We start from the raw sequence: 24,186 nt of genomic DNA, 5'->3' as shown, positions 1-24,186 counted from the left end.
GGGTAAAGTTCCACAGACACTGACTCTCACTGGGGTACAGTTCCACAGACACTGACTCCCACTTGGGTACAGTGCCACAGACACTGACTCTCGCTGGGGTACAGTTCCACAGACACTGACTTTCACTGGGGTACAGTTCCACAAGCACTGACTCTCAATGGGGTACAGTTCTACATACACTGACTCTCACTGGGGTACAGTTCCACAGACACTGACTCTCACTGGGGTACAGTTCCACAGGCACTGACTCTCACTGGGGTACAGTTCCACAGACACTGACTCTCACTGGGGTACAGTTCCACAGACACTGACTCTCACTGGGGTACAGTTCCACAGACACTGACTCTCGCTGGGGTACAGTTCCACAGGCACTGACTCTCACTGGGGTACAGTTCCACAGACACTGACTCTCACTGGGGTACAGTTCCACAGGCACTGACTCTCACTGGGGTACAGTTCCACAGACACTGACTCTCACTGGGGTACAGTTCCACCGGCACTGACTCTCGCTGGGGTACAGTTCCACAGACACTGACTCTCACTGGGGTACAGTTCCACCGGCACTGACTCTCGCTGGGGTACAGTTCCACCGGCACTGACTCTCACTGGGGTACAGTTCCACAGGCACTGACTCTCACTGGGGTACAGTTCCACCGGCACTGACTCTCGCTGGGGTACAGTTCCACAGACACTGACTCTCACTGGGGTACAGTTCCACAGACACTGACTCTCGCTGGGGTACAGTTCCACAGGCACTGACTCTCACTGGGGTACAGTTCCACAGACACTGACTCTCACTGGGGTACAGTTCCACAGACACTGACTCTCACTGGGGTACAGTTCCACAGACACGGACTCTCACTGGGGTACAGTTCCACAGACACTGACTCTCACTGGGGTACAGTTCCACAGACACTGACTCTCACTGGGGTACAGTTCCACAGACACTGACTCTCACTGGGGTACAGTTCCACAGACACTGACTCTCACTGGGGTACAGTTCCACAGACACTGACTCTCACTGGGGTACAGTTCCACAGACACTGACTCTCACTGGGGTACAGTTCCACAGACACTGACTCTCACTGGGGTACAGTTCCACAGACACTGACTCTCACTCGGATACAGTTCCACAGACACTGACTCTCACTGGGGTAAAGTTCCACAGACACTGACTCTCACTGGGGTACAGTTCCACAGACACTGACTCCCACTTGGGTACAGTGCCACAGACACTGACTCTCGCTGGGGTACAGTTCCACAGACACTGACTTTCACTGGGGTACAGTTCCACAGGCACTGACTCTCAATGGGGTACAGTTCTACATACACTGACTCTCACTGGGGTACAGTTCCACAGACACTGACTCTCACTGGGGTACAGTTCCACAGGCACTGACTCTCACTGGGGTACAGTTCCACAGACACTGACTCTCACTGGGGTACAGTTCCACAGACACTGACTCTCACTGGGGTACAGTTCCACAGACACTGACTCTCGCTGGGGTACAGTTCCACAGGCACTGACTCTCACTGGGGTACAGTTCCACAGACACTGACTCTCACTGGGGTACAGTTCCACAGGCACTGACTCTCACTGGGGTACAGTTCCACAGACACTGACTCTCACTGGGGTACAGTTCCACCGGCACTGACTCTCGCTGGGGTACAGTTCCACAGACACTGACTCTCACTGGGGTACAGTTCCACCGGCACTGACTCTCGCTGGGGTACAGTTCCACCGGCACTGACTCTCACTGGGGTACAGTTCCACAGGCACTGACTCTCACTGGGGTACAGTTCCACCGGCACTGACTCTCGCTGGGGTACAGTTCCACAGACACTGACTCTCACTGGGGTACAGTTCCACAGACACTGACTCTCGCTGGGGTACAGTTCCACAGGCACTGACTCTCACTGGGGTACAGTTCCACAGACACTGACTCTCACTGGGGTACAGTTCCACAGACACTGACTCTCACTGGGGTACAGTTCCACAGGCACTGACTCTCACTGGGGTACAGTTCCACAGACACTGACTCTCACTGGGGTACAGTTCCACCGGCACTGACTCTCGCTGGGGTACAGTTCCACAGACACTGACTCTCACTGGGGTACAGTTCCACAGGCACTGACTCTCACTGGGGTACAGTTCCACAGACACTGACTCTCACTGGGGTACAGTTCCACCGGCACTGACTCTCGCTGGGGTACAGTTCCACAGACACTGACTCTCACTGGGGTACAGTTCCACCGGCACTGACTCTCGCTGGGGTACAGTTCCACAGACACTGACTCTCACTGGGGTACAGTTCCACAGACACTGACTCTCGCTGGGGTACAGTTCCACAGGCACTGACTCTCACTGGGGTACAGTTCCACAGGCACTGACTCTCACTGGGGTACAGTTCCACAGACACTGACTCTCACTGGGGTACAGTTCCACAGGCACTGACTCTCGCTGGGGTACAGTTCCACAGACACTGACTCTCACTGGGGTACAGTTCCACAGGCACTGATCTCGCTGGGGTACAGTTCCACAGGCACTGACTCTCGCTGGGGTACAGTTCCACAGACACTGACTCTCACTGGGGTACAGTTCCACAGCCACTGACTCTCACTGAGGTCCGGGGCCCAGAACTGAACCCAGTGTCCAGATGGGGTCTGACCAGAGCTCTGAACAGCTGGAACATCACTTCACCCCTTTGTATCCCGGCCCCCGAGACAAAGGCCAACATTCCATTCGCCTTTTTGATTATTTTTGTACCTGTCCACTCGCTGTCACTGATTTCTGTACCTTTGCTCCTCCACAGTTCCCAGTCTGTCGCCATTTGGAACATATCCCCATTTCCCAGCCCCCTAACTGGCCTTTTAATCGGTTTCATTTCCTGTGCTTTTTCAGTCTTGACGAAGGGTTTCGACCCGAAACGTTGACTCTATTTCTCTCTCCACGGATGTTGCCTGGCCTGCTGAGTATTTCCAGCATTTTCTGTTGTTATTTCGGATTTCCAGCATCCGCAGTATTTTGCTATCGAACATATTGCAGTTTGTCTTTCTCGGATGTAAAGTGGATGAGCTTGCAGTTCCCCACACTGAGCTGCAGTGGGTGGGGTATCTCGCACAGTGCTGCAGGTATCTCAGCGTGTGCTCAGGTATAGGTTTGTCTCGGCAGAGCCTCTCAGGCACTGGGCACTGAGCATCGGTCAGGGGACAGGCTGTGATCTGAACATCGGTCAGGGGACAGGCCGTGATGTTGGGCGGCCTGGCCCACCCTCTGGGAGTTAAAGATTAATCTCCAGGAAAAGGTTGGCAGCAACTCCGGGGGAAAAATCACTGGGAGGGTAAAAAAACTGTATTTAAAAAAGAATGTGTGAACACTTTGGTTATTAGTTCTAAAAATATCTGAGATGGAGAAAAAGGTGTTTGACTGACAGTCAGAAATCATCCAATCGGATAGCAAAGAGTTTGCTCGCTTTCCGATTGGCCGTGGGAAGGCGGGACGGGCTGGCCCACCAATGGTGGGGCCTGGGGGTGGGGCGGGGCCTGGGGGCAGGATGGCGCACTAATGGCGGGGCCTGGGGGCGGGGGCGGTTGAAGGTCATGTGATCACACCTCCAGGAATATGTCCAGCCAGAGTTGAATGCTGGAAGCGCGCAGCAGGTCAGTCCGTGTCTGTGCGGAGGGAATGGTGGGGTTAATGGCCCAGAAATTCGGGTCGGGGGCTTCCCGCGGGTGCAAGCCCCCGACCTGCATTTACCTAGTGCGCCGGCCGTTGAGCTGTGGGCCCGCGTGGGATTCCGATCCTGGGCCTGCTCCAGCTGCCGGCGCGCAGTGCTCGCGTATCCCAGGGGCGCAGTTAGTTCGATGCGTCCCCTGGGATCACGTGGGCCATGGAGAGCCAATGGTAGCAGGGAATGCCCATTCATAAAGTTGGCAGGAAGACCTGTCAAACCTATAAATACTATAAGCCCCAAAACATCACTAAAACTTCAAATACATTTTTTTTTTAAATCACATTTTTAAAATAACTATAAATTACATAAAATATCTATTTTAAACAATTTAAATTTCTGAAAACATTAATTACATTTTCTAATGGGGCTAAAAATAAACTTACCTTTTTTTAAAGTATTTAAAAATAATAAACCTGTGGAAAAAATGTTTTAATTTTAATTAATTCACCACTTACCTTGTTAAAAACAGACTGCCTCTCCGGCGCACGCGTTCCACCTCTGAACCCTTTCCTTTAAGGGAATGGAAGTGCCGGTTTCCCGCGTATGCGCAGTGCATGCACGAAACCGGCACTTCCGTTGGGCCTACGGGTGAGTACCCCGTGCGTATTCACCCGTGGAGACCCGAATTTCTGGGCCCTTGTTTCAGGACTGGTTCTGACGAAGTCATTGGCCTGAAAGGTAAACCCTGCCTTCCTCTATCCACACAGGATGCCTGAGCCGCCGAGCGTTTCCAGCATCTGCTGGTTTTATTTCCGATGTCCCAGTGTCTGTGGGCTTTTGCTTTCTGTAAAGCCGAGTGTTTGGGCTGTGAGATCCAGACTCACTGACACAGGCAGCGCGCAGGGAACTCACTCTGCTGTGTGGCCATGTTGATGTTGTAATAGAATTTGAGGCAGGAGCCCTTGGTCAGGGGGAAGTGTTCACTCAGGAGCCAGGCTGTGTCAGCAACACTCAGGGCCTCAATGTCCACAAACATGTAGTGACCTAGAAAGAAAGAAAGAAAGACTTGCATTTATATAGCACCTTTCACATCCTCAGGACATCCCAAAACACTTCACAACCAAATGAACATCTTTTGAAGTGGAGTCACTGTTGTAATGTAGGCAATGGGCAGCCAATTTGCGCACAGCAAGCTCCCACAAACAGCAATGTGGTAATGACCAGATCATCTGTTTTTGTTATGCTGATTGAGGGATAAACATTGGCCCCAGGACACCAGGGATAACTCCCCTGCTCTTCTTCGAAATTGTGCCGTGGGATTTTTTACGTCCACCTGAGAGAGCAGACGGGGCCTCGGTTTAACGTCTCATCCGAAAGACGGCACCTCGGACAGTGCAGTACTCCCTCAGCACTGCACTGGGAGTGTCTGCCTGGATTATGGGCTCAATTCTCTGGAGTGGGACTCGAACCCACAACTCACTGGCTCAGAGGCAAGTGTGCTACCCACTGAGCCACGGCTAACACTTACACACTGTAGTAATCTGGGATGCAATGCTTAAGTTATCCACCAGATGGAGACAAATGCTAAGGGATTATATTATACCAGTATTAAGGTAACATTGCATTATGGGTATGACTCAGAGTTTTATCCTCCATCTTTGCATTGGGCAGTAGGAAATAGAGTGTTCTGCTGGCAGCCTGTAAGAGATGTTTCTCTCCTAACCTGTGTAATTAAAAAGTTAAGTTTTGGTTCCTGAAGTCTCACTTATCTCAGTTATTGGACCTTACCACTTGGATATCACATTTGGCGATGAGAATAAACAGAACTCAACTTGAGGAAGGGAAAATAAAAGAAAAGCACTGAAGCAAGAAATCATGGCAGCTATGGAAGGACAGATGTCTGCTTTTGATGTTCAAACACAACTCTGGAGCGAATACTATGAGTTGCTGGAGCATTTCTTTGTAGCAAATGATATAGTTGATGTCGGGAAAAGGAGAGCTATTTTGCTCACTTCCGTGGGAAGTCTGACGTATAGTTTATTGAGAAACTTATGCAGTCCTGCAAAGCCTGGTGACAGACCATTTGCTGAATTAGTGGACTTGCTAAAGGAACATTTCAATCTCAGACCGAGTGAGATTGTACAGCGTTTCAAATTTAATTCACGGAACAGGAAACCGGGAGAGACTATATTGGATTATGTAGCGGTGTTGAGAAAACTGGCACACGATTGCAATTACGGGAACAGTTTGAAAGACATGCTGAGAGATAGGCTTGTTTGCGGGATAATGGATGCTCGAATGCAGAGGAGATTATTATCCGAGACTGGGCTTACGTATGAAAAAGCGTTGGAACTTGCTCAAGCCATAGAGACAGCTAACCGTGATGTAAAAGAAATACAAGGTTCAGACTGGGCTACTACGAGGCAAGTTGCAGGTCAGGTTATTGTGCACAAGTTAAACATGCGTCAGAAACCACAACGTGAGCATGTAAAGGCATGTTATAGATGCAATGGCGATCACCTGGCAAGGGAATGCAGGTTTCTGGAGGAAAAGTGCCATAAGTGTGGGAAAAAAGGACACATAAAACGTGCATGCAGAGCAAAAGCTACCCTGGAGGTATACAAACCTAAAGGGGGAGAAAAGCAAAACCTAGGAAGAGAAGTGAAAAAACAGGGAGCACATCACATCAGTGGAGAAGCTGAGAAAGAAGACGACATGTTCATAATGCATAGTATGGTAGAGGACATTCCTAAAGTGGATCCTATCACTTTGCAACTGATAGTAAATGACACTAAGGTGAACTTTGAGGTGGATACTGGATGTGGCGTTACCATAATGAACAGGGAGGAATACTCAAAATTGTGGAACCGTGCAAAAGTTCCAGAGTTAAAGTCTTGCTCTATGAAGCTTAAAACCTATACCGGTGAACGAATGGCAACATTGGGTACAGCTATTGTAACTGTGCAACACAGGGACACCGTGGAATAGCTACCTGTAGTTGTAGTATCGGGTTCTGGACCAAACTTGTCAGGTCGGGGCTGGATACGAGAACTTAAATTGGATTGGGGAACAATAAATCAACTAGAGGGAGGCAAACAGTTGTCTTTGCAAGATGTGTTGATTGAACATGAGAACGTGTTCAAGGAAGAACTTGGAACATTTAATGGCCCCCCAGCTAAGATTTATGTCGACAAGGAGGCACTGCCAAGGTTTTTTAAACAACGACCTGTGCCGTATGCCATGAAACAGAAGGTAGAGGCTGAGCTTGATCGTCGTTTGAGAGAGAACATTCTGGAACCCGTGAAATGTTCAGAATGGGCAGCTACCATTGTACCTGTTTTAAAACCGGACAATTCGGTAAGAATCTGTGGAGATTATAAATTGACTGTAAATAGGGTGTCTAAACTAGAACAGTACCCTATTCCTAAAACTGAGGATCTTTTTGCAAACCTGGCTGGAGGGAAGAAATTCATGAAGCTGGATATGAGTCATGCATACTTGCAGATTACACTAGATGAGGAATCCAAGAAGTATGTAACCATAAATACACACAAGGGTTTGTTTACCTATAACCGCTTGCCATTTGGTGTCTCATCTAGTCCAGCTATCTTCCAGAGGACTATCGAGGGTGTACTGCAAGGGATCCCACATGTTTCAATCTATCTGGATGATATTCTGGTGACGGGAAGAACCGACCAGGAGCATCTGAGCGCTCAGAGAGGTACTACAAAGATTGGATAAGGCTGGGTTATGGCTCAAGAGGAGTAAGTGTATTTTCCTGGGGAATGAGGTCGTGTTCCTGGGACACAGAGTGGATGCCACAGGGCTGCATCCAATCAAGTAGAAGGTAAAAGCACTGCAGGAGGCCCCAGATCCTACAAATGTGACTGAGTTAAAAGCTTACCTGGGACTGCTAAACTATAACAGGTTTTTGCCAAACTTGTCAACAGTGTTAGCACCTCTTCACAAACTACTGCGCAAGGAGACACAGTGGCAGTGGGGAGAGGAGCAGGGGGTTTCATTTGAACAGTCCAAGAAACTGATGCTGTCCTCAGATGTGCTGGTTCACTACAATGCAGAGAAAGACATCATTCTCTCTTGTGACGCTTCACCTTACGGGGTGGGAGCAGTTCTTTCACACTGTATGGGGGATGGAACAGAAAGACCAATAGGGTTTATGTCTCAAACTCTGACCCCAGCGGAAAAAAACTATTCCCAGTTAGATAAAGAGGGATTAGCAGTAATGTTTGGGTTACAGAGGTTTCACAAATACATATATGGCAGGAAATTCACCATATGCACTGATCATAAACCTCTTCTATCTCTTTTTAATGAAATGAAAGCAGTACCACAGATGGTGTCACCCCGGGTCCAGAGGTGGGCAGTGACGTTGAGGGCAGATGAGTATGTCATCGTTTACAAGGTGGGCAAGTACCATGGGAACGCAGATGCCTTGAGCTGTCTTCCACTATCAGGTACACCTATCCGTGCAGCTCCAGAGGACAGAGTTTTGATGTTGGAGGACACGGACACGGCAATTGTGACCGCAGAACAAGTAAGGACTTGGACTGGTAAAGATCCAGTACTGTCTAGAGTCCGAGAATATGTGATGAGGGGTTGGCCACAGCATCCGGAAGGGACTGATTTCACACCTTACAGTGTCAGGAAGACAGAGCTGAGTGTGCAGGATGGTTGCATGTTGTGGGGAGCTCGAGTGATTATTCCACAGCCAGCACGACAGTCTATCCTAGTGCAACTACATCAGTGTCATCCTGGAGTTTCACGTATGAAAGCCTTGGCAAGGAGTTACTTGTGGTGGCCAAAGCTAGATGAGGAGATAGAAAATCTTGTCAAGACATGCAGCACTTGTCAAGAACACAGAAAGGCACCAGCAGCGGCTCCACTCCACCCCTGGGAGTGGCTGGATAAACCATGGAGAAGATTACATGTAGATTATGCGGGTCCATTCATGGGAAAGATGTTCCTCATAATCATTGATGCACATTCCAAATGGATGGATGTGTATCCTGTAAATTCTGCTTCATCTACTGTTACTATAGACTGCCTGCGTAGGAGTTTTAGTAATCAAGGGATACCGGAGATCGTAGTAAGTGACAATGCCATGTGTTTTGCGAGTACAGAAACAAAAGAGTTCATGAGAAACAATGGCATAGTGCACGTGACCTCAGCTCCATATCATCCGTCTTCAAATGGACTTGCGGAGAGAGCCGTACAAACATTTAAGGAGATGATGAAAAAGAGTGCGGAAGGGAGTTTGGCAGCGAAGGTGTCACGAGTTCTGTTCAGCTACAGAATAACACCTCAATCTACCACAGGACTCTCTCCTGCTGAGTTGTTGTTAGGACATCGACTACACTCCACTCTTGACCTGGTTCACCCAGATCTAAAAATGAAGGTGGAAAACCGACAAATCAAACAAAATGAGAACCATGACAGAAGGACAAAGAGCCGCAGTTTTGGAGAAGGAGATGCGGTCCTTACCAGGAATTTCAGTTATGGTCCAAAATGGATTCCTGGTGTCATAGACTCAATGACTGGTCCAGTTTCATATACGGTCATGTTGGGAACTGGTCAGGTAGTACGCAGACATGTGGATCAGATACTGACCAGACAACGGGAGATCGAACTGGAGGTTCCAGAGGAAATGTTGGAGGACAAGTTGGTCCCCAGTTATCCAAATGCACTGGTGGTACCAGCACCACGAACAGAGACAGTTATACCTGGACCCCTTAGTCAAGAGGAAACCATCGTAGCAGAGTCAGATACTCTGAGTACTGCTCAGGAGCAGCAGGTGGCTATACCACAACCAAGCAGGGACTTGAATGTAAGACGTTCAACAAGGACTCACAAGCCACCAGAGAGATTGATCACGACCTGCTAGATTCGTTCAGGATGGACTATCGTTAAAGGAGTTTCCTTATGGACTTTTTAAGAATGTTGATAAGAAATTATTGTAAACATAAGGGGGGGGGGATATAGTAATCTGGGATGTAATGCTTAAGTTATCCACCAGATGGAGACAAATGCTAAGGGATTATATTATACCAGTATTAAGGTAACATTGCATTATGGGTATGACTCAGAGTTTTATCCTCCATCTTTGCATCGGGCAGTAAGAAATAGAGTGTTCTGCTGGCAGCCTGTAAGAGATGTTTCTCTCCTAACCTGTGTAATTAAAAAGTTAAGTTTTGGTTCCTGAAGTCTCACTTATCTCAGTTATTGGACCTTACCACTCGGATATCACATACACAAACAGAGGTCACATCACAGCCCCATACAGACACCACTGACTGCTCTGACGGCAGTGCTGCCGCAGTCTTTAGCTTTACGGAGATTTATTAATTAACCAGTAAAATGAATCAGTCTCTGGATCAACGATCAAGATTTGACCAACAATCAACATCACCCCAGGGTGAGTTACAGGGAGATGAGGAATGAAGCAGCTCACTCCCACATCTGTAGGTTTGGTCTCCAACACCACTCCGTCATTAACATCTCTCTACTTTTTGCATTTCTCTCTTCTGTTTCTCCCCTCCCTCTTCTATTATCCTCCATCATAAGATCAGAAGTAGGGATGTTCGCTGATGACTGCACAGTGTTCAGTGCCATTCACAACGCCTCAGATAATGAAGCAGTCCATGCCCGCATGCAGCAAGACCTGTATGACATTCAGGCTTGGGCTGATAAGTGGCAGGTTACATTCGTGGCCAACAAATGCCAGGCAATGACTATCTCCAACAAGAGAGAGTCTAACCACCGCCCCTTGATATGCAACGGCATTACCATCACTGAATCCCCCACCATTGACCAGAAATGGGGGTCACCATTGACCAGAAACTTAACTGGACCAGCCACATAAGCACTGTGGCAACAAGAGCAGGTCAGAGGCTGGGTATTCTGCAGTGAGTGTCTCACCTCCTGACTCCCCAAAGCCCTTCCACCATCTAAAAGGCACAAATCAGGAGTGTGATGGAATACTCTCCACTTGCCTGGATGAGTGCAGCTCTGACAACACTCAAGAAGCTCGACACCATCCAGGACAAAGCAGCCCGCTTGATTGGCACCCCATCCACCACCTTAAACATTCACTCCCTCCACCACCGGCGCACCGTGACTACAGTGTGTACCATCTACAAGATGCACTGCAGCAACTCGCCAAGGCTTCTTCGGCAGCACCTCCCAAACCCGCGACCTCTACCACCTAGAAGGACAAGGGCAGCAGGCGCATGGGAACACCACCACCTCCAAGTTCCCCTCCAAGTCATACATCATCCTGACTTCGAAATATATCGGCCGTTCCTTCATTGTCGCTGGGTCAAAATCCTGGAACTCCCTCCCTAACAGCACTGTGGGAGCACCTTCACCACACGGACTGCAGCGGTTCAAGAAGGCGGCTCACCACCATCTTTTCAAGGGCAATTAGGGATGGGCAATAAATGCTGGCCTTGTCAGCGATGCCCACATCCCAGGAGCGAATAATTTAAAAAAGATCCTGCGCTCTTTCTCCTCAATTTCATCCCTCTCTCTCTTCCATTTCCTCTCTCTCTCCTCTATTTCCTTCCCCTCTATTTCTCTCACCCACTGTCTATTGCCCAGCTCCCCCACCCACCCCCAGCCGCTGAAGACTGTTGCTGGGTCCAGTTCCACAATTACTGTCCGCCGTGCCATACCTCCCCAGTGGCCATTCTTCACCCACAGTGAGTGTGGGACATCACAGTGAGGGCCAATCCTGTCCTCACACCCTGTCCTCACACTCACACTCATCCAAACACAATCACTCACGCACACACACCCACCTAAATACTCACTCACTCTCACACAGTCATGCACGCTCACTTAAAACATACACTCACTCAAACACACTTACGTACCCAAACACACACTCACAGACATACAGTTAAACAGTTCAGAGTCAACCACATTGGTGTGGGACTGGAGTTATATATAGGCCAGACTGGGTAAGGACGGCAGGTTTATTTCCCTAAAGGACATCAGTGACTCAGTTGGGTTTTTAACAACAATGCAGCAACTCCATGGTGACTTTTACTGCTACCAGCTTTTTATTTCAAAGTCTCAGACTGCCATGGTGGGATCTGATCTCAGGATCTCTGAATTCCTAGTCCAGTAACATAACCTCTAGACCGCCATACCCCTTGAATGACCCCCAGTGACCCCGGCACAGACTGAGATTGACCCCCAGTGACCCCGGCATAGTCTGAGATTGACCCCCAGTGACCCCAGCACAGACTGAGATTGACCCCCAGTGACCCCGGCACAGACTGAGATTGACCCCCAGTGACCCCGGCACAGACTGAGATTGACCCCCAGTGACCCCAGCACAGACTGAGATTGACCCCCAGTGACCCCGGCACAGACTGAGATTGACCCCCAGTGACCCCGGCACAGACTGAGATTGACCCCCAGTGACCCCAGCACAGACTGAGATTGACCCCCAGTGACCCCGGCACAGACTGAGATTGACCCCCAGTGACCCCGGCACAGACTGAGATTGACCCCCAGTGACCCCAGCACAGACTGAGATTGACCCCCAGTGACCCCGGCACAGACTGAGATTGACCCCCAGTGACCCCGGCACAGACTGAGATTGACCTCCAGTGACCCCGGCATAGTCTGAGATTGACCCCCAGTGACCCCGGCACAGACTGAGATTGACCCCCAGTGACCCCGGCATAGTCTGAGATTGACCCCCAGTGACCCCGGCACAGACTGAGATTGACCCCCAGTGACCCCGGCACAGACTGAGATTGACCCCCAGTGACCCCGGCACAGACTGAGATTGACCCCCAGTGACCCCGGCACAGACTGAGATTGACCCCCAGTGACCCCAGCACAGACTGAGATTGACCCCCAGTGACCCCAGCACAGACTGAGATTGACCCCTAGTGACCCCGGCACAGACTGAGATTGACCCCCAGTGACCCCGGCACAGAGTGAGATTGACCCCCAGTGACCCCGGCACAGAGTGAGATTGACCCCCAGTGACCCCGGCACAGACTGAGATTGACCCCCAGTGACCCCGGCACAGAGTGAGATTGACCCCTAGTGACCCCAGCACAGACTGAGATTGACCCCTAGTGACCCCGGCACAGACTGAGATTGACCCCTAGTGACCCCGGCACAGACTGAGATTGACCCCTAGTGACCTCGGCACAGACTGAGATTGACCCCCAGTGACCCCGGCACAGAGTGAGATTGACCCCTAGTGACCCCGGCACAGACTGAGATTGACCCCCAGTGACCCCGGCACAGACTGAGATTGACCCCTAGTGACCTCGGCACAGACTGAGATTGACCCCTAGTGACCCCAGCACAGACTGAGATTGACCCCTAGTGACCTCGGCACAGACTGAGATTGACCCCCAGTGACCCCGGCACAGAGTGAGATTGACCCCTAGTGACCCCGGCATAGTCTGAGATTGACCCCCAGTGACCCCGGCACAGACTGAGATTGACCCCCAGTGACCCCGGCACAGACTGAGATTGACCCCCAGTGACCCCGGCACAGACTGGTGCAGAAAGAGCACAGCCATGCTTTCCATTCACAGACTCGTCCCCTTCTGGGAAACAGCTTTTGGTTGTGATCAGAGGCCAGGAGCGAGAGTTGTAGGTCCGGGAACGCCGGCTCGTAAACAGAGAGGCAGCACACCGCACCCTGGCAGTGATGCTCACACCACCATCCCACCCACCTTGCGCGTTCCCCAGCGTGTTGTCCACCTCTGGCCCTTTGAAGTAGCTGGGGGCCTGCCCACTGTTCCAGTCCCAGTCCTTGGTGTCGTGATTGGGGTTCAGGACGTTCTTCCAGCCACACAGGTCCTGCTCGAAGTCACAGGCTCCTAGGAACAACAACAACAACAACAACTTGTATTTATACGCTGCCTTTAACATAGCAAAACATCCCAAGATGCTTCACAGGAGTGTTATAAAACAAAATTTGACACCGAGCCACATCAGGAGAAATTAGGGTCAACGAGGTTGGTTTTTAGGGTCATCCTAGAAGAGGAAAGTGAGATAGAGAGGCGGAGAGGTTTAGGGAGGGAATTCCAGAGCTTAGGGCCCAGGCAACAGAAGGCACGGCCACCAATGGTGGAGCGATTAAAATTAGGGATGTTCAAGAGGCCAGAATTGGAGGAGCGCAGAGATCTCGGAGGTTGTGGGACTGGAGGAGATTACAGAGATAGGGAGGGGCAAGGTCATGGAGGGATTTGAAAACAAGGATGAGAATTTTTAAATCGAGGTGTTGCTTAACCGGGAGCCAATGTAGGTCAGCGAGCACAGGGGGTGATGGGCGAACGGGACTTGGTGCGAGTTAGGACACGGGCAGTCGAGTTTTGGATGACCTCAAGTTTACGTAGGGTAGAATGTGGGAGGCCAGCCAGGAGTGCGCTGGAATAGTCAAGTCTAGAGGTAACAAAGGCATTGATGAGGGTTTCAGCAGCGGATGAGCTGAGGCGAGGGCGGAGACAGGCGATGTTACGGAGGTGGAAATAGGCGGTCTCAGTTATGCTGCGGATATGTGGTCGGAAGCTCATTTCAGGGTCAAATATGACACCAAGGTTGTGAACAGTGTGGTTCAGCCTCAGACAGATGTTAGGGAGAGGGATGGAGCCAGTGGCTAGGGAACGGAGTTTGTGATGGGGACCAAAGACATTGGCTTCGGTCTTCCCAATATTTAATTGGAGAAAATTTCTGCTCATCCAGAAGGAGAAACGAGACAATTCACCCAGCCTCTCCTTCAGTGTGTGGCATTCTCAGCCTCCTGCCCGGCCCAGCCGGCCTTGCATGGTGAACTCCTACCTGTGCCCAATGCTGGCCGTAGGCCGCGTCCCCAATTGTCGGGACGGGATGTTTGGAATGTCGGGGAGTGATGGGGGGGTGTCGCCTGTACAAGGTTAATTCAGCAGTGCCCGCCCTGATAGCCCTGGTTTAAGGTGGAGTGACCCACAGTCACCCCACCTGGGCAACCCCACCAGAGTTAAAAGAGACGGAAAGTGGAGATGAGGTTGAAGATCAGCCATGATCTTATTGAATGGCGGAGCAGACTCGAGGGGCCGTATTCCTATGTTGTTATGTTCTTAAAGGACTTCAGCACCTGCTGGAGCCATCCTGTCCGCTGACCCGCTCTGGCCTCGACTACCTAGGTCTAGTTACGGTCTCCTGGGGCCTCGGCACCAGTTCCCAGCGGGAGTGGGCCCTTTAAGAGCCGTGAAGGGTGGAATACCTGGGGTCCTAACCGGACGCGCCCCCACCCCCCGCCCGGTGGTGAAGGGATGGCTGACGAAAGACCCGGCTACAGCGCCAGACAACTGGGGTGGGATCAGTCCGAATTTCCAGAGCTCTCTTTGTTCAGCAGGGTGTGTGTTACTCACAGTGTGACTGTACAGAGTTACCCAGTGACCTCAATGCCTGGTTTAACACTGGGTCGTACAGAACTGAAGCAGCTGCAGCTCTGGGCATTGTCGAGGGCTCCCTCCTGGCAGTGAGGGGGGGGTTTGGCAGTGAGTGAGGGGGGGGTCTGGCAGTGAGGGGGGGGGAGGGTCTGGAAGTGAGGGGGGGGAGGGTCTGGCAGTGAGTGAGGGGGGGTCTGGCAGTGAGGGGGGTCCAGCAGTGAGGGGGGGGTCCGGCAGTGAGGGGGGGGGTCTGGCAGTGAGTGAGGGAGGGGTCTGGCAGTGAGTGGGGGGGGGTCCGGCAGTGAGGGGGGTCCGGCAGTGAGGGGGGTCCGGCAGTGAGGGGGGGTCCAGCAGTGAGGGGGGGTCCGGCAGTGAGGGGGGGTCCGGCAGTGAGGGGGGGTCCGGCAGTGAGGGGGGGTCCGGCAGTGAGGGGGGGTCCAGCAGTGAGGGGGGGTCCGGCAGTGAGGGGGGTTCCGGCAGTGAGGGGGGGTCCGGCAGTGAGGGGGGGTCCGGCAGTGAGGGGGGGTCTGGCAGTGAGGGGGGGTCTGGCAGTTAGTGAGGGGGGGTCCGGCAGTGAGGGGGGTCCGGCAGTGAGGGGGGGTCTGGCAGTTAGTGAGGGGGGGTCCGGCAGTGAGTGAGGGGGGGGTCCTGCAGTGAGTGAGGGGGGGAGTCCGGCAGTGAGTGAGGGGGGGGGTCCAGCAGTGGCGGGGGGGGGGGGACAGGATGCCCTACGGCCTAGATCAGGTGGTTGTACCTCACTTACCCATTTTAGGACATTCCGTGCGCCCGAACGTGACATCATCGATCGCGATGTGTGATTCGGCAGCTCCTCCCCCAATCGCTTCAAAGATCAACTGTAGAAAAAGAGCCATCAGTGACCCCGGTAACCCTGAGCCCGTCCCGGCAACACCGAACCCACTCTGGTAACACTGAACCCTCCCCCGGTAACACCAAACCTGCCCTGGCAACACCGAACCCTCCCCCGGTAACACCAAACCCACCCCGGCAACACCGAACCCTCCCCTGGTAACACCAAACCCACCCCAGCAACACCGAACCCTCCCCTGGTAACACCAAACCCGCCCCGGCAACACCGAACCCTCCCCTGGTAACACCAAACCCGCCCCGGCAACACCGAACCCTCCCCTGGTAACACCAAACACGCCCCGGTAACACCGATCCCACCCCGACAACACCAAACCAATCCCGGTAATATCGATCCCACCCCGACAACAACGAACCCATCCCGGTAATATCGATCCCACCCCGGTAACACCAAATGGAAGAGGGCTATGAAATTACAAGGCCTTTGAGGAGATCACCATGAACCTCGTGGTGTAGGAGAATGGAGGGAGCGGGGGAGGGTGACTCGGCTGGCCGAGGTCTCGCACCATCCAGCTCCTTCGCTCCAACACAAACGCTGCACACAGTGGAGGCTCCGTTTGAAGGAGTGCTGAGAGCCAGCATTTGTTCCCAATCTCTCATGGTAGGCTTGGCAGAGCAGCTTGTCAGAACCACTGCGGTCCTGAGCAAGACGACTCCTCACAGCACCCTGCGCCAGTGTCACCACCGCTCCCCGGGTCCAGCAAACCTACACAGCTCCTGGAGGATGCAGTTTTGACCACGAGGGATGGCACCAGGTGAGTGTCAGTGCAGAGGTGAAGAGCAGCAAGTGGTGATAGCAGAGAGGCAGCAAGGACCTGTTGTCCACATGGAGATTATCAACAGCCCCCTGTGCTATGAGACATACAGCCGGGCAGTGAGACCAGGAATCAGGGGCAGAGGGGAAAGTGCTGGCTTGCTAACCAAAGCCTCCCATTGGATGCGTGTGTGGCCTGGGATTACAGTCGAACCCCATGCTAGACTGGAGGAAATCTAGAGGCAGTCAAGTTGATGGCAGTGGTGACCATGACTGTCACTGACACTGCTGTCTCTATGGTGCAGGTTTCACTGCCAAGTCTCACTGCAGAAGATGGCACTGATCTGATCTGGCGAGCCGGAAGTTTCTGAATACTGTGCAAGACAGTCCCTGCCTGATCTCCGAGACCTCACTGAGGCAATGGGAAGGTAAGCAGATGGCTATGAACAGCCTGTGTCCGACTGCAATCTCAATCTTTACCACTTCCTTAAACCTGTAATAAGTCTATGTTTCGGGCAGTTTCTGAGGAGCAGGTTTTAAAAAATTTTGGAAGTTTTTTGCTAGGTTGACGAGTGAAATGAACAGGTTTTCAACAATAGGCGACAGCAGGAAATGTCCTAACACACTGGACTATAGGGGAGATGGTACCAGTGATTACACTGGACTATAGGGGCGATGGTACCAGTGATTACACTGGACTATAGGGGAGATGGTACCAGTGATTACACTGGACTATAGGGGAGATGGTACCAGTGATTACACTGGACTATAGAGGAGATGGTACCAGTGATTACACTGGACTATAGAGGAGATGGTACCAGTGATTACACTGGACTATAGGGGAGAAGGTACCAGTGATTACACTGGACTATAGAGGAGATGGTACCAGTGATTACACTGGACTATAGAGGAGATGGTACCAGTGATTACACTGGACTATAGGGGAGATGGTACCAGTGATTACACTGGACTGTAGGGGAGATGGTACCAGTGATTACACTGGACTATAGAGGAGATGGTACCAGTGATTACACTGGACTATAGGGGAGATGGTACCAGTGATTACACTGGACTATAGAGGAGATGGTACCAGTGATTACACTGGACTATAGAGGAGATGGTACCAGTGATTACACTGGACTATAGGGGAGAAGGTACCAGTGATTACACTGGACTATAGAGGAGATGGTACCAGTGATTACACTGGACTATAGAGGAGATGGTACCAGTGATTACACTGGACTATAGGGGAGATGGTACCAGTGATTACACTGGACTATAGGGGAGATGGTACCAGTGATTACACTGGACTATAGAGGAGATGGTACCAGTGATTACACTGGACTATAGGGGAGATGGTACCAGTGATTACACTGGACTATAGGGGAGATGGTACCAGTGATTACACTGGACTATAGGGGAGATGGTATTAGTGATTACACTGGACTATAGGGGAGATGGTACCAGTGATTACACTGGACTATAGGGGAGATGGTACCAGTGATTACACTGGACTATAGGGGAGATGGTACCAGTGATTACACTGGACTATAGGGGAGATGGTATTAGTGATTACACTGGACTATAGGGGAGATGGTACCAGTGATTACACTGGACTATAGGGGAGATGGTACCAGTGATTACACTGGACTATAGAGGAGATGGTACCAGTGATTACACTGGACTATAGGGGAGATGGTATTAGTGATTACACTGGACTATAGGGGAGATGGTACCAGTGATTACACTGGACTATAGGGGAGATGGTACCAGTGATTACACTGGACTATAGGGGAGATGGTACCAGTGATTACACTGGGCTATAGGGGAGATGGTACCAGTGATTACACTGGACTATAGAGGAGATGGTACCAGTGATTACACTGGACTATAGGGGAGATGGTATTCGTGATTACACTGGGCTATAGAGGAGATGGTACCAGTGATTACACTGGACTATAGGGGAGATGGTACCAGTGATTACACTGGACTATAGGGGAGATGGTACCAGTGATTACACTGGACTATAGGGGAGATGGTACCAGTGATTACACTGGACTATAGGGGAGATGGTACCAGTGATTACACTGGACTATAGGGGAGATGGTACCAGTGATTACACTGGACTATAGGGGAGATGGTACCAGTGATTACACTGGACTATAGGGGAGATGGTACCAGTGATTACACTGGACTATAGGGGAGATGGTACCAGTGATTACACTGGACTATAGGGGAGATGGTACCAGTGATTACACTGGAAAACAGGGGAGATGGTACCAGTGATTACACTGGACTATAGGGGAGATGGTACCAGTGATTACACTGGACTATAGGGGAGATGGTACCAGTGATTACACTGGACTATAGGGGAGATGGTACCAGTGATTACACTGGACTATAGGGGAGATGGTACCAGTGATTACACTGGACAACAGGGGAGATGGTACCAGTGATTACACTGGACAACAGGGGAGATGGTACCAGTGATTACACTGGACTATAGGGGAGATGGTACCAGTGATTACACTGGACTATAGGGGAGATGGTACCAGTGATTACACTGGACAACAGGGGAGATGGTACCAGTGATTACACTGGACTATAGGGGAGATGGTACCAGTGATTACACTGGACTATAGGGGAGATGGTACCAGTGATTACACTGGACTATAGGGGAGATGGTACCAGTGATTACACTGGACTATAGGGGAGATGGTACCAGTGATTACACTGGACTATAGGGGAGATGGTACCAGTGATTACACTGGACAACAGGGGAGATGGTACCAGTGATTACACTGGACTATAGGGGAGATGGTACCAGTGATTACACTGGACTATAGGGGAGATGGTACCAGTGATTACACTGGACTATAGGGGAGATGGTACCAGTGATTACACTGGACAACAGGGGAGATGGTACCAGTGATTACACTGGACAACAGGGGAGATGGTACCAGTGATTACACTGGACTATAGGGGAGATGGTACCAGTGATTACACTGGACTATAGGGGAGATGGTACCAGTGATTACACTGGACAACAGGGGAGATGGTACCAGTGATTACACTGGACAACAGGGGAGATGGTATTAGTGATTACACTGGACTATAGGGGAGATGGTACCAGTGATTACACTGGACTATAGGGGAGATGGTACCAGTGATTACACTGGACTATAGGGGAGATGGTACCAGTGATTACACTGGACAACAGGGGAGATGGTACCAGTGATTACACTGGACTATAGGGGAGATGGTACCAGTGATTACACTGGACTATAGGGGAGATGGTACCAGTGATGACACTGGAAAACAGGGGAGATGGTACCAGTGATTACACTGGACAACAGGGGAGATGGTATTAGTGATTACACTGGACGATAGGGGAGATGGTACCAGTGATTACACTGGAGTATAGGGGAGATGGTGCCAGTGATTACACTGGACAACAGGGGAGATGGTATTAGTGATTACACTGGACTATAGGGGAGATGGTACCAGTGATTACACTGGACTATAGGGGAGATGGTATTAGTGATTACACTGGACTATAGGGGAGATGGTACCAGTGATTACACTGGACTATAGGGGAGATGGTACCAGTGATTACACTGGACTATAGGGGAGATGGTACCAGTGATTACACTGGACTATAGGGGAGATGGTACCAGTGATTACACTGGACTATAGGGGAGATGGTACCAGTGATTACACTGGACTATAGGGGAGATGGTACCAGTGATTACACTGGTCTATAGGGGAGATGGTACCAGTGATTACACTGGACTATAGGGGAGATGGTACCAGTGATTACACTGGACTATAGGGGAGATGGTACCAGTGATTACACTGGACTATAGGGGAGATGGTACCAGTGATTACACTGGTCTATAGGGGAGATGGTACCAGTGATTACACTGGACTATAGGGGAGATGGTACCAGTGGTTACACTGGACTATAGGGGAGATGGTACCAGTGATTACACTGGGCTATAGAGGAGATGGTATGAGTGATTACACTGGACTATAGGGGAGATGGTACCAGTGATTACACTGGACTATAGGGGAGATGGTACCAGTGATTACACTGGACTATAGGGGAGATGGTATTAGTGTTTACATCGGACTATAGGGGAGATGGTATTAGTGATTACACTGCACTATAGGGGAGATGGTATTAGTGATTACACTGGACTATAGGGGAGATGGTATTAGTGTTTACACTGGACTATACGGGAGATGGTATTAGAGATTACACTGGACTATAGGGGAGATGGTACCAGTGATTACTCTGGACTATAGGGGAGATGGTACCAGTGATTACACTGGACTATAGGGGAGATGGTACCAGTGATTACACTGGACTATAGGGGAGATGGTACCAGTGATTACACTGGACTATAGGGGAGATGGCATTAGTGATTACACTGGACTATAGGGGAGATGGTACCAGTGATTACACTGGACTATAGGGGAGATGGTACCAGTGATTACACTGGACTATAGGGGAGATGGTATTAGTGATTACACTGGACTGTAGGGGAGATGGTACCAGTGATTACACAGGACTATAGGGGAGATGGTACCAGTGATTACACTGGACTATAGGGGAGATGGTACCAGTGATTACACTGGACTATAGGGGAGATGGTACCGGTGATTACACTGGACTATAGGGGAGATGGTATTAGTGATTACACTGGACTATAGGGGAGATGGTATTAGTGATTACACTGGACTATAGGGGAGATGGTATTAGTGATTACACTGGACTACAGGGGAGATGGTATTAGTGATTACACTGGACCATAGGGGAGATGGGACCAGTGATTACACTGGACTATAGGGGAGATGGTATTAGTGATTACACTGGACTATAGGGGAGAAGGTATTCGTGATTTCACTGGAGTATAGGGGAGATGGTACCAGTGATGACACTGGACTATAGGGGAGATGGTTTTAGTGTTTACACTGGACTATAGGGGAGATGGTATTAGTGATTACACTGGACTATAGGGGAGATGGTACCAGTGATTACTCTGGACTATAGGGGAGATGGTACCAGTGATTACACTGGACTATAGGGGAGATGGTACCAGTGATTACACTGGACTATAGGGGAGATGGTACCAGTGATTACTCTGGACTATAGGGGAGATGGTACCAGTGATTACACTGGACTATAGGGGAGATGGTACCAGTGATTACACTGGACTATAGGGGAGATGGTATTAGTGATTACACTGTACTATAGGGGAGATGGTACCAGTGATTACTCTGGACTATAGGGGAGATGGTACCAGTGATTACCCTGGACTATAGGGGAGATGGTACCAGTGATTACACTGGACGATAGGGGAGATGGTACCAGTGATTACACTGGACTACAGGGGAGATGGTATTCGTGATTACACTGGACTATAGGGGCGATGGTACCAGTGATTACACTGGACTATAGGGGAGATGGTATTAGTGATTACAGTGGACTATAGGGGAGATGGTACCAGTGATTACACTGGACTATAGGGGAGATGGTATTAGTGATTACACTGGACTATAGGGGAGATGGTACCAGTGATTATACTGTACTATAGGGGAGATGGTACCAGTGATTACTCTGGACTACAGGGGAGATGGTACCAGTGATTACACTGGAATATAGGGGAGATGGTATTAGTGATTACACTGGACTATAGGGGAGATGGTACCAGTGATTACACTGGACTATAGGGGAGATGGTGCCAGTGATTACACTGGACTATAGGGGAGATGGTGCCAGTGATTACACTGGACTATAGTGGAGATGGTACCAGTGATTACACTGGACTATAGGGGAGATGGTACCAGTGATTACACTGGACTATAGGGGAGATGGTATTAGTGATTACACTGGACTATAGGGGCGATGGTACCAGTGATTACACTGGACTATAGGGAGATGGTATTAGTGATTACAGTGGACTATAGGGGAGATGGTGCCAGTGATTACACTGGACTATAGTGGAGATGGTACCAGTGATTACACTGGACTATAGGGGAGATGGTACCAGTGATTACACTGGACTATAGGGGAGATGGTATTAGTGATTACACTGGACTATAGGGGAGATGGTATTAGTGATTACACTGGACTATAGGGGAGATAGTATTAGTGATTACACTGGACTATAGGGGAGATGGTGCCAGTGATTACACTGGACTACAGGGGAGATGGTACCAGTGATTACACTGGACTATAGGGGAGATGGTATTAGTGATTACACTGGACTATAGGGGAGATGGTATTAGTGATTACACTGGACTATAGGGGAGATGGTATTAGTGCTTACACTGGACTATAGGGGAGATGGTACCAGTGATTACACTGGACTATAGGGGAGATGGTACCAGTGATTACACTGGACTATAGGGGAGATGGTACCAGTGATTACACTGGACTATAGGGGAGATGGTACCAGTGATTACACTGGACTATAGGGGAGATGGCACCAGTGATTACACTGGACTATAGGGGAGATGGTACCAGTGATTACACTGGACTATAGGGGAGATGGTAGCAGTGATTACACTGGACGATAGGGGAGATGGTACCAGTGATTACACTGGACTACAGGGGAGATGGTATCAGTGATTACACTGGACTATAGGGGAGATGGTATTAGTGATTACACTGGACTATAGGGGCGATGGTACCAGTGATTACACTGGACTACAGGGGAGATGGTATTAGTGATTACACTGGACTATAGGGGAGATGGTACCAGTGATTACACTGGACTATAGGGGAGATGGTATTAGTGATTACACTGGACTATAGGGGAGATGGTATTAGTGATTACACTGGACTATAGGGGAGATGGTATTAGTGATTACACTGGACTATTGGGGCGATGGTACCAGTGATTACACTGGACTATAGGGGAGATGGTATTTGTGATTACACTGGACTATAGGGGAGATGGTACCAGTGATTACACTGGACTATAGGGGAGATGGTGCCAGTGATTACACTGGACTATAGTGGAGATGGTACCAGTGATTACACTGGACTATAGGGGAGATGGTATTAGTGATTACACTGGACTATAGGGGAGATGGTATTCGTGATTACACTGGACTATAGGGGAGATGGTACCGGTGAATACACTGGACTATAGGGGAAATGGTATTAGTGATTACACTGGACTATAGGGGAGATGTTATTAGTGATTACACTGGATTATAGGGGAGATGTAACCAGTGATTACACTGGACTATAGGGGAGATGGTACCAGTGATTACACTGGACTATAGGGGAGATGGTACCAGTGATTACACTGGACTATAGTGGAGATGGTACCAGTGATTACACTGGATGATAGGGGAGATGGTACCAGTGATTACACTGGACTATAGGGGAGATGGTATTAGTGATTACACTGGACTATAGGGGAGATGG

The 24,186-nt window shown here is 50.2% G+C and overlaps 1 protein-coding gene across 1 annotated transcript in view; it reads right to left on the bottom strand.

Moving 5' to 3' along the window:
- mamdc4 (MAM domain containing 4) overlaps positions 1-24,186 on the bottom strand; it is a 365,757-nt gene that overhangs the window by 41,359 nt on the left and 300,212 nt on the right. Inside the window, exons 8-10 of the mRNA XM_085965967.1 lie at positions 15,867-15,957; positions 13,403-13,549; positions 4,587-4,718 (exon numbers count right to left, since the gene is read on the bottom strand). Coding sequence (XP_085822093.1) covers positions 4,587-4,718; positions 13,403-13,549; positions 15,867-15,957 — 370 coding nt within the window. The remainder of the gene's footprint in view (positions 1-4,586; positions 4,719-13,402; positions 13,550-15,866; positions 15,958-24,186) is intronic.

Source organism: Somniosus microcephalus, chromosome 23, assembly GCF_052327205.1.
Source record: "Somniosus microcephalus isolate GS21.2 chromosome 23, FLI_Smic_1.0, whole genome shotgun sequence".
Classification (NCBI taxonomy): domain Eukaryota; kingdom Metazoa; phylum Chordata; class Chondrichthyes; order Squaliformes; family Somniosidae; genus Somniosus; species Somniosus microcephalus.
Note: the sequence above shows the minus strand (reverse complement) of the source record. Positions and strands in the feature narration are given on the sequence as shown.